General features: G+C 46.4%; 1 protein-coding gene across 1 annotated transcript in view; it reads left to right on the top strand.

Annotated features, from left to right (window-relative positions):
* The window catches only part of VAT1L (vesicle amine transport 1 like), a 66,771-nt gene extending 54,595 nt beyond the window's left edge, over window positions 1–12,176 (top strand). Inside the window, exons 8-9 of the mRNA XM_040409594.1 lie at window positions 3,637–3,720; window positions 10,244–12,176. Coding sequence (XP_040265528.1) covers window positions 3,637–3,720; window positions 10,244–10,342 — 183 coding nt within the window. The 3' untranslated portion in view covers window positions 10,343–12,176. The remainder of the gene's footprint in view (window positions 1–3,636; window positions 3,721–10,243) is intronic.
* The last annotated feature ends 537 nt before the right edge of the window (window positions 12,177–12,713 follow it).

The raw sequence follows: 12,713 nt of genomic DNA, 5'->3' as shown, positions 1-12,713 counted from the left end.
GACGTTATTTCCAGTGTGTATCTGATGTAAAATGATTGGACTTACAGTGTGGTGTAGCTATAGGGGATGAAGCACTTGCTGTTGCTACCCAACCCATAAGCCACAGGAGTATTTGTTTGATCTCCTTCTGATTTCCTTTGAAGTCTGGCACCCAAAGTATTGTAAATGTGAGACACTGACATGAAAGAGACAGGGGATGAAGAGATCTATGATGCACAGGCTGCCAGATATTCCCCAGCATCAGAATTATCATTAACCTTTTAGTGCCAAAAGTAGCAGTAGGTCAGCATATAGTCAAGGAAGGGAAGCTGTGGAGAAAAATGCAGATGGACAGCTGCAAGGGTGACATTGTTCTCATAGCAGGTCTGTATAGAAGAGACTCCTGAGCTGTATCTGAGATGTTACTCCTCTTCTTAAAGTGCATATCCAGTAACTAATGTGAGGCCCATAACAGGACCTACAGTCCAAGTGGATTAAAGTTGCCTATTCTTGCACTGGCTGACATAAGAGTGCAAAAGCATGCATAGAGCTGCACAAAAAGAACGGTGTGATTGCAAAGTCCCCTCCCTCTGTCAAACACGTTAGGCGGTACGTTCACTATTTGGGAAGCAGACGACTCCAATCAGAGGAGATGTAATTGCACTGTAGTCACTGGCGGTTAGTGCTGCATCGATGGGTCATTTCAGAGAATCATCTGTGCCTTTAAAAAAGTACAGACGGGCTGCAGCCGGTGAGCGTGAGGGGACGTTGTGCTGGGGGGCCCAAGCTGATGTTTTTTTTGCATTGGGGTCTGTGAGCTCCTAGTTACATCCCTGTATACTTTTATTGCTAAAAGGCGCCTCAGTCTTCTGCTTTCAGTCCCAGGCTTGGGTCCTGACAGCTCCAGGAGTTTCCTGTGTCTGCGTGTGACTTGTGCTGTGTGTGAAGAGGCCAAGTCTGATTTCAGTAGCTAAGCCAGACCCCCTTCTCATCATGGATAATGTATAGACCGAGAAGGGTTCTGGCTTAGCTATTGAGCCAGTCAACCCCTTCATATACTGCACAAGCCATGTGACGACACAGGTCAAGCACAAGAAGTGGAACTGTCAGGTCTGCGGCTGACCACGGAAAATCCGGGCACCTTTTAACAATAAAGTATATCAGTAAGTCCATGCATTTTACATCAGGCACACATTGGAAATATGTTTTTTTCTTGCTGGATAACCCCTTTAACACACCCCTCCTCTATATTCAAGTACTTAAGATATTGTTCCTTTCTTTACAGTTATGAAATTCAGCTTTTTGCTAGCGTTAAGTCCCTCTAAACATCCCCACAGACCCATTTCTCCATCTAAGGCCTCTTTCACACATCAGTGAATCACAGACATGCTGTCCATGGTCTCCACAGACAGCCCACGCAACCATTGACTTTAATGTGCGAAGTCACACATCAGTGGTTTTCCAGGGACCGTGGGTCTTTGGTGACAAAACAGAAGCGTGCTGTATTTTGTCTGTGATTGCAGATCCCTCACGCACATTATAGTTTATGGGTCAGTAACAACCACGGACACCACAGGATGCCATCCTTGTTTGGTCCATGGTTCTCACAGACTGTTAGTAGGAGATGCTCTCCAAACCAATTTTCAACCTAGCAGTGTCCGTAATTTACGGAAGACACATGGACGGCAAAAAATGGACCAAACATGGATGTGTCACAGACATCTTCACAGATGAACCACTGACCATCTTGTCACAGGTGTCATCATGGGACATGTGAATGAGGTCTAAGCCAGAACTCAAGCTGCCAACACACATTCAACAGCTATCTCACCCGTCTCTTCCCCATACGTATACACATTCGGCTTGGCCAAAGGTGTATTCTGTGGGTAAAGTGGAGATAGTCGCTATCAGACACCTCTGGCAGCGGTTTTTCACCTAAGAGAACAAAAGGATCTGGTGAAAATATTAATTTCCCCCAATCCTTGTCTCCCCCGACATCATCTGTGTCGGGAGCTCTCCTCACACATTAGTGTGTGGTCCGAACCCGCCGTTCTCAATGGGTTTGGCCAAAGCTCCGCATCATTCGTAAGCTGGGGTTATTCAGAGCTGACCTCCCCAAGTCATAGATTCGACCACACTGCAGGATCGTGAGCCCTCGGGGTGCTGTGGTCAAGTACCATGCAGCCAGTTAGGCCGCAGATGCCTCTTATTTAACTAATGAAGAGCGCACTGTATAGCCGGTATTCATTAGTCAAGTAAGAGGGAACTGCGGCCTCCTTGGCCACGCGGTGCTCGACCGCAGCGTCCTGAATGGCTCTTGACTACGCAGTGTGGTCATACCCATAGAATGATTTTGTTTGCAGAGTCTTGAGGAAGTGGCACACGCACACATCCTATGGGGATCCATTACAAAAAAATAAATATCTTGGCCTCTAAGATGTGCCGTCTTATACGGCTGCATAGTTGCCATTTCAGGAAAGGAGGACACAATGCCACCTGATTACCTATCCCTTGTGGAAGCCCCTGCGGCCTGGTTTTATCTCTCACATTTACTCATAGTGAAAAAGGTATAGGATGAGAGATTTGTGTTCAAATTCCTTCCAACCATTGAGGGATATCGTCCCACTCTTTATGACTCTATGGGCTGCCACATGGGCGGTCACTGCAAGTTGCAGGGCAGATTTAGCTGGCATGGAGCAAACACTTTGAGCCCTGTGAATTTCGTTCGTCGATTCACCATATAATGGCCTTGAAGGCTTAAAGGGCTTTCCACAACTCACACATTGATGGCATATCCGACTCCTAGCATCCCTGCTGATCAGCTGTTGGAAGGGACTGTGGCCCTCAGGTGAGCACTGTGGCACCACATGGCACTGTTGCAGTCCCTTCAAAAAGCAGATTGTTGGGGCGGCTGGGAGTTGGACCACTACCGATCTGCTATTGATAGCCTGTCCTGAAGATAGGTCATTAATACTTTAGTCCCAGGCAGCCCTTCCGAAGGAGTTATCCGGGACTACATAATAGTCCAGCAACATCACATCAGTGGAGGTCCAACTCTCGGAGCGTCCCCTTCGTTGTGTACCAAGCACAGCTCCATATTTCTGGACGTGGCTACGCCTGGTATTGCAGCTCAGTCCTATCTACTTGAATGAGACTGAGCTACAAGTACCAGGGACCTCCTCTGCCAATTTTGGGCTGCCTGATTTCTGGTTTTGCATTAAGGCTCGTTCACACGAATGTGTGCTGCCCGTTGCCGTATTGCGGACCGCATCTGCGGATCCGCAATACACGGGGCAGCGTTTCGTGTGCATTCTGCATCACGGATGCGGACCCATTCACTTCAGTGGGTCCGCAAATCCGGAGATACGGAACACTACGGAAGCACTACAGAGTGCTTCCCGGGGTTCCGTTCCGTGCCTCCGCACCGCAAATAGATATAACATGCTCTCTCTATTTGCGGAACGGAGGGATCGCGGACCCATTTAAGTGAATGGGTCCGCGATCCCCATGCGGCTGGGCCACGGTCGGTGCCCGTGCATTGCGGACCGCAATTTGCGGTCCACAGCACGGGCTTCACACGGTCGTGTGAACGAGCCCTTATTCAGATTCTAGAAGACATACTCCTCACATACATATCTCTGCCTTTTTGGATCCCAGGTGAAAGAAGCAATGCAGAGAATCCATGACAGAGGTAACATTGGAAAGTTGATTTTAGACGTGGAAAAGGCTCCAACCCCGCTGGTAAGTATCATTCTTATTATTTACTGCAAGTCATTACCTTCAGTCTATGTGCAGCGCTCAGATCTATGCTCTGAATTTTCTGGTGGGCTCGTGCTCCTTCACAGCAGCTAATCCGAACAAGCAGAGCTGCAGTACAAACTATGGGAGCTACAGCAGCCATGAGAAAAGGGTGCAACTAATCTGAAGTCATTGATCACAAATGTGGGCTAATGGGGCAAAGCTAAAAAAAGCAGCCATCACTAAAGATTTGCCAGCGGTCCTGAGAAAGGGATGGGGCTGACTGTAAATGGACGGAAATGGGTGTGGTTTGTACAAATTTTCCCCAAAATGGGGTGTTTGGGGGTGGGGCATAAAAGTCCCAAATTTTATTGGCAGCTGAAATTTGCAGACCTCATGATGCTGCCTATAGCATCCAATCACTCTGCCGCGTTTACTTCTCCACAACAGCTCACGGGGCTAAAGCTGAGCTGTGATTGGTTGCCATTAGCCACCAGGCTAGTTTTGATCTATGAGGTATGAGTCCTTTCACTAAGCGGGAGGTGTATGACATAGAGAATTAGACTTCACCCCCATGTACATGTATATTTAAGATTGGTGGGGGTCCAACACCCAGCACCTCTGCTGATCAGCTGTTCTGCAGCAGCTCTGGTGCTGGAAACGGGCACCGTCCGCTGCATAGTGGTCGGTGCTGGTACTGCAATGCTGCAGTAGTACAGTGGACGGACCTGTGCAGGAGCTACTGCAGAACAGCTAGTTGGTGGAGGTGTCGGGAGTCGGACCCCCTAAGGGGGGCCATTAATATGAAAGCCCCAGAGTTCCCTTTTGAGAACAATGTAAATTGTCAAAACATTTGATTAAACAAGGTTACTGAGAAATTTCCAGGTTCTTCTCCTAATGTAGGGGATATACTCACAAGGGATATGTTTCCCGTGCGTTCCACTGTGCATTCAAATGATAAAAAGCGTGCTGTGTCAGCCTGTGGCCGATAAAGCATCTGATGTGAATTAAACATTTCCTCCAGTACATCAGGAGCCGAGTATTTCAGACCACAGAAGGCTGTGTAATGCAGGCCGACAGTGTTGGTGCGGAGGGTGTCAGCAGCACATGCTGTTACAGTATACAAACAACAGAAGGCTTTACCACCGATCACCCTCCGGCCGTCTGTTCCTAGAAACAATCCAGTGCAGGACATGTACGAAAGTGGCTGATGTACTGTCACGGTACCGCGCCCACATCGGGAACAGTAAAAAACACAATATACTTGTTGCAACTCATCTCCTGCCACTCTAGAAAGGGGTCTTGACCTTGGAGGTCCTCTTGGTTTGTCCCCTCATCTGCCAAGAACAGCTTTTCGGTGGCGGACCCCCACCGATCACATTTTGATGACCTATCCCAAGATAGGTTATCCATATTTAGAACCCAGGCAACCCCCGAGTTCTAGAGGTATACATTGGCAGGGCTTCCTCTGCCTGAAGGCTCTGACGTCTGCTGCTGTATAGGCATCACCTATAGGCTCCCATAGTATATGGCCTTCTTGCAGGATGCCTCTGTATAGAGAGGAACAGTAGACTAGACATTCCCATATACAGTAAAAAAAAATGGTATGTCAATATACAGTATTTCACAAAAGTGAGTCCACCCCTCACATTTTTCTAAATATTTTATTCTATCTTCTCATGGGACAACCCTGAAGATCTGATACTTTGGTACGATGTAAAGTATTCCGTGTACAACTTGTATAACAGTGTAAATTAGGAGTGCCCTCAAAATAACTAAACACACAGCCATTAATGTCTAAACCGCTGGCAACAAAAGTGAGTACACCCCTAATTGAAAATGGTTAAATTGTGCCCAATTAGGTATTTTCCCTCCCCGGTGTCATGTGACTCGTTAGTGTTACAGGGTCTCAGGTGTGAATGCGGAGCAGGTGTATTAAATTTGGTGTTATCGCGCTCACACTCTCTCATGCTGGTCACTGGAAGTTCAACATGGCACCTCATGGTAAAGAACTCTCTGAGGATCTGAAAAAAAAGAATTGTTGCTCTACATAAAGATGTCTGAGGCTATAGGAACACCCTGAAACTGAGCTGCAGCGCGGTGGCCAAGACCTTACAGAGGTTTAACAAGACAGGGTCCACTCAGAACAGGCCTCGCCATGGTTGACCAAAGAAGTTGAGTGCAAGTGCTCAACGTCATATCCAGAGGTTGTCTTTTCAAAATAGACATTTGAGTGCGGCCAGCATTGCTGCAGAGGTTAAAGTGGTGGGGGGGTCAGCTGTCAGTGCTCAGACCATACGCCGTACACTGTGTCAAATTGGTCTGCATGGCTGTCGGAAGCCTCTTCTAAAGATGATGCACAAGAAAGCCCGCAAACAGTTTGCTGAAGACAAGCAGACTAAGGACATGGATTCCTCAAACCACGTCCTGTGGTCTGATGAGACCAAGATAAAGTTATTTGGTTCAGATGGTGTCAAGCGTGTGTGGCGGCAACCAGGTGAGGAGTACAAAGACAAGTGTGTCTTGCCTGCAGTCAAGCATGTTGGTGGGAATGTCATGGTGCGTCTGCATGAGTGCTGCCGGCTGTGGGGAACTACAGTTCATTGAGGGAACCATGAATGCCAACATGTACTGAGACATACTGAAGCAGAGCATGATCCCCTCGCTTCAGAAACTGGAAGATAATGGTGGCCACACAAAATATTGACACTTTGGGCACAATTTGGCCAAGTGCCATATCTTCAGTGTTGTCCCATGAAAAGATAGAATAAAATATTTTCAAAAATGTGAGGGGTGGACTCACTTTTGTGAGATACTGTATATGTCAACCCAAAGAATGCCAAAAGCATCTGTCGAGTGAACAAGACCCTGTATGGATGCATTCCGTAGATGCACTGGGAGACATCCTGGAGAGGACGTAAAGAAGTGCGTCTTTGCTCCCTGGACCTCTGATTTTACATAATGGTTTTTACATCATGGAAACCACTAGGAAAAATGGTGGCATGCAGAATTACGTGCAATACTGCAGAGGCAATATTCCCTCCGTGTGCTGCTGGTGGGATAGCCAGATGCATGAGGCCTAATGGAGGTGAGTGTGATCAGGGAATGAGCCCATCTACATAATACAGTAGTATGGTATAAGATGTAGAGATCTCACAAACTGGTAAAATGAAAAAATGGCCCTACTGTTAACGAGTACTGAATAATTAATGAGGAAATGATTGATTTTTGGGTACTCATGCTTTAAAGGGGCTTGTCCAGGATTTAAAGACTATGCACAATTTTTTTATGATTGCATTTTACAAATTTTGGGCAAAAAATCGTTTTTTCTGTTCTTTATAAAGCATGTTCAGCCATACAGGGGTTAAAAAAATCAGTTTGTTTGTAGAGTGTCACTTCTCAGTCCCATCAGATGAAGACTCATGTGAAGCCTTATCTCTGATCTCCTGGCCTCATAAACACTTGTTTTTATCCATATTCTTATCACAGTTTAGCTATAATGAGGTCAGGAGATTAGAGATAAGATTTCTCATGGCCGAACTCAGGAGCGACAGTCTGCAAATAGGCTGATTTGGTAAAGGGGTATTCCCATCACATACAATGGGGGCATATCGCTAGGATATGCCCCCATTGTCTGATAGGTGCGTATCCCACCTCTGGGACCCGCACCTACAAGGAGAACAGAGCGGGGAGAGCTGTGGCTGGAGGACCCCGGGTTTCCCAGGGTCCGTCCACCACCAAGCGCTGCTCCCATACAAGTGAATGGGAGCGCGCACGCGCTGCCCCTGCTCCCATTCATTTCTATGGCGCAGATGGAAATAGCTATTTTTAGCAGCCCCATTGAAATAAATGGAGGGCGGCTGCGCATGCACAATGCACCCTCCATTCATTTTCCTGCTCCGTTCTCGTTGTAGGTGCGGGTCCCAGAGGTGGGACCCGCACCTATCAGAAAATGGGGGCATATCCTAGCGATATGCTCCCGTTGTATGTGATGGCAAAACCCCTTTAACCCTTGTCAAAAATGGCTGAGCATTTTAGTCAACACCAATTGAAAAAAATCTTTTTTAGCCCAAAATGAGTATAATGCAATTGCCCCAAAGGTGTCATACCCTTTAAATAACGATGACCTTTCCTTAGGATTGGTCATGAATGTTAGACTGATGGGGTCCGCCTTTTGGGACCCCTGCAGAGCAGCTATTTGAAGGGGCCACAAGGCTCAGGCTATTCCCAGGTCACTTTTATCAGTTGCTAAGCTTCAAGTGAATGGAGTTGTAGCTGCATTACCGATGTATTGTGGTATGGCTGATATACAGGGAGTGCAGAATTATTAGGCAAGTTGTATTTTTGAGGATTAATTTTATTATTGAACAACAACCATGTTCTCAATGAACCCAAAAAACTCATTAATATCAAAGCTGAATATTTTTGGAAGTAGTTTTTAGTTTGTTTTTAGTTTTAGCTATTTTAGGGGGATATCTGTGTGTGCAGGTGACTATTACTGTGCATAATTATTAGGCAACTTAACAAAAAACTAATATATACCCATTTCAATTATTTATTTTTACCAGTGAAACCAATATAACATCTCAACATTCACAAATATACATTTCTGACATTCAAAAACAAAACAAAAACAAATCAGTGACCAATATAGCCACCTTTCTTTGCAAGGACACTCAAAAGCCTGCCATCCATGGATTCTGTCAGTGTTTTGATCTGTTCACCATCAACATTGCGTGCAGCAGCAACCACAGCCTCCCAGACACTGTTCAGAGAGGTGTACTGTTTTCCCTCCTTGTAAATCTCCCATTTGATGATGGACCACAGGTTCTCAATGGGGTTCAGATCAGGTGAACAAGGAGGCCATGTCATTAGATTTTCTTCTTTTATACCCTTTCTTGCCAGCCACGCTGTGGAGTACTTGGACGCGTGTGATGGAGCATTGTCCTGCATGAAAATCATGTTTTTCTTAAAGGATGCAGACTTCTTCCTGTACCACTGCTTGAAGAAGGTGTCTTCCAGAAACTGGCAGTAGGACTGGGAGTTGAGCTTGACTCCATCCTCAACCCGAAAAGGCCCCACAAGCTCATCTTTGATGATACCAGCCCAAACCAGTACTCCACCTCCACCTTGCTGGCGTCTGAGTCGGACTGGAGCTCTCTGCCCTTTACCAATCCAGCCACGGGCCCATCCATCTGGCCCATCAAGACTCACTCTCATTTCATCAGTCCATAAAACCTTAGAAAAATCAGTCTTGAGATATTTCTTGGTCCAGTCTTGACGTTTCAGCTTGTGTGTCTTGTTCAGTGGTGGTCGTCTTTCAGCCTTTCTTACCTTGGCCATGTCTCTGAGTATTGCACACCTTGTGCTTTTGGGCACTCCAGTGATGTTGCAGCTCTGAAATATGGCCAAACTGGTGGCAAGTGGCATCTTGGCAGCTGCACGCTTGACTTTTCTCAGTTCATGGGCAGTTATTTTGCGCCTTGGTTTTTCCACACGCTTCTTGCGACCCTGTTGACTATTTTGAATAAAACGCTTGATTGTTCGATGATCACGCTTCAGAAGCTTTGCAATTTTAAGAGTGCTGCATCCCTCTGCAAGATATCTCACTATTTTTTACTTTTCTGAGCCTGTCAAATCCTTCTTTTGACCCATTTTGCCAAAGGAAAGGAAGTTGCCTAATAATTATGCACACCTGATATAGGGTGTTGATGTCATTAGACCACACCCCTTCTCATTACAGAGATGCACATCACCTAATATGCTTAATTGGTAGTAGGCTTTCGAGCCTATACAGCTTGGAGTAAGACAACATGCATAAAGAGGATGATGTGGTCAAAATACTCATTTGCCTAATAATTCTGCACGCAGTGTACAGCGCTTGCTGGGGAGGGCAATCGCCAAACAGGTGTATAGGGGGGGATGCTTGGAGTTGTCCCCCCACCTATGTCATATTGAAGACCTAACCTATTGATAGGTCATCAGTATTTAAGGAAACCACTTTAAAGGTGAGCTTTATGAAATAACTAGCAGGTAATGTAGGGCACAGTGCAGGGATGTAATATCGCTTACTAGTTTGTCTGGACGCCGCTCTGTTCGCCCGCTCTGCCCCCCGTTCACTTTGCCCGCCTGGTATGCTAACGAATAGCATGGGTACAGGGAGGAGGAGACTGCCCCGTTTCTCAATGGGCGTCTCCTTCTCCCCTGGCTATGACGCTCTCCGCTGTGATTGGACAGCGCCACAGCCAGGGGAGAAGGAGACGCCCATTGAGAAACAGGACACTCTCCTCCTCCCTGTACCCATGCTATTCATTAGCATACCAGGCGGGAAAAGCAGGCGAACGGAGCGCCGGACAGACAAACTAGTAGGCGATATTACATCCGTGCACAGAGCCCTCCATCACCTTCTAGTTACTTCATAATGTCTGGACCCATGAAAGGTCCTCTTTAAGTCTCGGGTGTTTTTTTATTTATATATATGATGGTTTCCACTAGTTCTACTCACAAAACTTCTGCTTGCGTGTAGATGGCCAGCGACAGTACAGAAACCAGTGAGGCCGGAGAGGAAGAGGAAGACCACGAGGGTGACACTGAAAATAAGGAACGGATGCCTTTCATCCAGTGATGGAGGTTATGACTGATTAAAGATTGGAAGACGGAAAAACTCTCTTCTGTGCGTCAGTGAACAAACTTGCTGTAGTACACTGTGTGTTGTATTTGTCTGCAGTGAGCCGAGCTACTGTATAAACCGTCGTGTATATTGTGGCAGTAAGTGCCTACTTGGCAGCCTTTAGTAAGTGTAGCAGTGTGTGAAATAGGCCCGTTATACACTTTTAACATGCAGGAAAAAATATGATTACAATTTATATATGGACCCGTCACCTCTTTGCTACTAGAGAGCTTAGGGCAGCTATTAAAATAGATTTTAAGGCTGCCTCAAATTCCCATGCCAGGCCCGTCGACTAAACGCTGCCAATGAGCCAGACTGCCACCTCAACTCAAGTGCCAACCCGTTCTCAGTATTACTATGTTCTGTTGTTGTGCCGTATACACCACAGCGAGTGAACCGTGAACATGGACGGGAGTCAGGAAAGTGCCAAGTGGGTTATCCCCGTGCTTAGAGCCTTATGTCATTTTCTCACAGTAGAGAACCAGATGGTCATATCTTCATCAAGCTCCTTTAAAAAAAAAAAGACAAACCAGATCGAAAGGTCAAGTATTTTTTGTCTGTACATGGTTAAGTGGGGCCACAGTAACCAGATGATGTTGATTTTTGCAGATTGCCTGGCCGCACCTGTAAGGAGTTGTCCCCTATCTGGCGTTTCATGGCCAAGATAGGAATAACCGCAATAAGTGGTGGCCAGGTGTGGATGGACTTACGGAAACATCTGAGCAACCGGTACTCCGCTGTTTCCCGTAACACCAATAACAGCGAATGGCAGTCATGGAAACAGCGTAGTTTGCTATGCCGGATTGTGGTTCCATGTATTCTCCATGCCCAACCCCCTGTAGCATTAGTAATGTCTAATAGTTTTTAAATCTAAGAAATCAACCTTAATGTCAAGTGATTGTCTCCAATAGAAGCTCCAAATGTCATTTTTTTTTCTCCTCGACCTTTGGGGCCCACTATTGAACCAGAACCTTGGACCACCGGAGGAGCCTATGGTGAGACAATCAGACTGGCTGTTTATGTGGCTCCCATTCACCGCTATGGAAATAGCAGACCATCAGCCCCTCAGCCATTTCCATAACTCCACCTCCCTTGGCCGACGCTTATAATGGTGATTTCCATCTTGGCCATGATAGGCCGAGATAGGACAACCCCTTTAAAGCTCGACAAGTACAGGTACAGCCAACAATTAGGGTTAATCCATATTGGGTTACCACGGTCCAGCAGCCCCATGTACAGGACACCTGCAGCCACTTTTATAGTCATTTCTAATTTTTCCTGTGCAAAAATACCTCAACCTTGTTTGCCAATAGCAACCTAAAGCTTTAGCAGCGCGCTCGGCTGTTTTCGGAAGTCCAATTGAAAGAGATGGAAGCGTGGCCACCGCTCTCTTCACTTCAACGGGCTGACGGAAATAGCCAAGCCAGCACTCAGCTATTTTCTGCGCTCCCAAAGGAATGAATTCAGGGCGGCCGCGCATGTGTGGTGCACCCTCTGGGAGTTTGCCAGCTTCTTTCTAAAGGGCCCTTTACACAGGCTGAGAATCGCACAGATTATCACTAACGAGGATTCATAGTAGCGCTCATTGGCGATGATCGGGCAGTGTAACCGCCAATTACCCGATGAACAAGCGAAACGCTCGTAATCTGATCCTTTGTGCGCATGTTTACCAGCAGCAGATCGAGCCATGTAAACACGATCTCCTGCCGGCAAACAATGAGTCGTTATGGGGAATTAGCGATCACTCCTCCCCATACATGCAGCGATCTCTTCTGCTAGCGATCAGCAGATTTTCTGGAAGGAACGTTTCCTTCCCGACAATCTGCTGTAATATCGTCCTGTGTAAAGGGACCTCAAGTATAGGAGCAGGTCCCAGAGGTGGGAACCGCACCTATCAGACATTGGGGACACCCAAGGTACAACCCCTTTAAGGAATTGTAAGAGTTTCAGTCTGTGATGCAACCAATGAAATTCCACTGAATTAAATTCAGTATCGTTCTTAACCATTTTAGCGTGCTCATTGTAATACATAGAGGTAAGAATTTAGCATCGGTATATCCCCGTGAAATGAGCACAGTCGTTTTTAGAGTAACTTTCTCTGTTCCGGTCAGTACTTGCTATAGTTGTTTTGTTGGTTAATTTAAACAAAGCCAATGTTCAAAGAAAGTGTGAAAAAAGTCAAATCTGCACATGATTAAAGGGCTTGTCCAGCTTTTTAAATAATTTTTGTTCATTCCTCCCCCATCCCACGCACCAGACCTGTAGAAGGAAGCACACTTACCTTCGGTCCACCACTGTGTTTACTTCTCTCTGAACCCCGCTTGGT

Source organism: Bufo bufo, chromosome 10, assembly GCF_905171765.1.
Source record: "Bufo bufo chromosome 10, aBufBuf1.1, whole genome shotgun sequence".
Classification (NCBI taxonomy): domain Eukaryota; kingdom Metazoa; phylum Chordata; class Amphibia; order Anura; family Bufonidae; genus Bufo; species Bufo bufo.
Note: the sequence above shows the minus strand (reverse complement) of the source record. Positions and strands in the feature narration are given on the sequence as shown.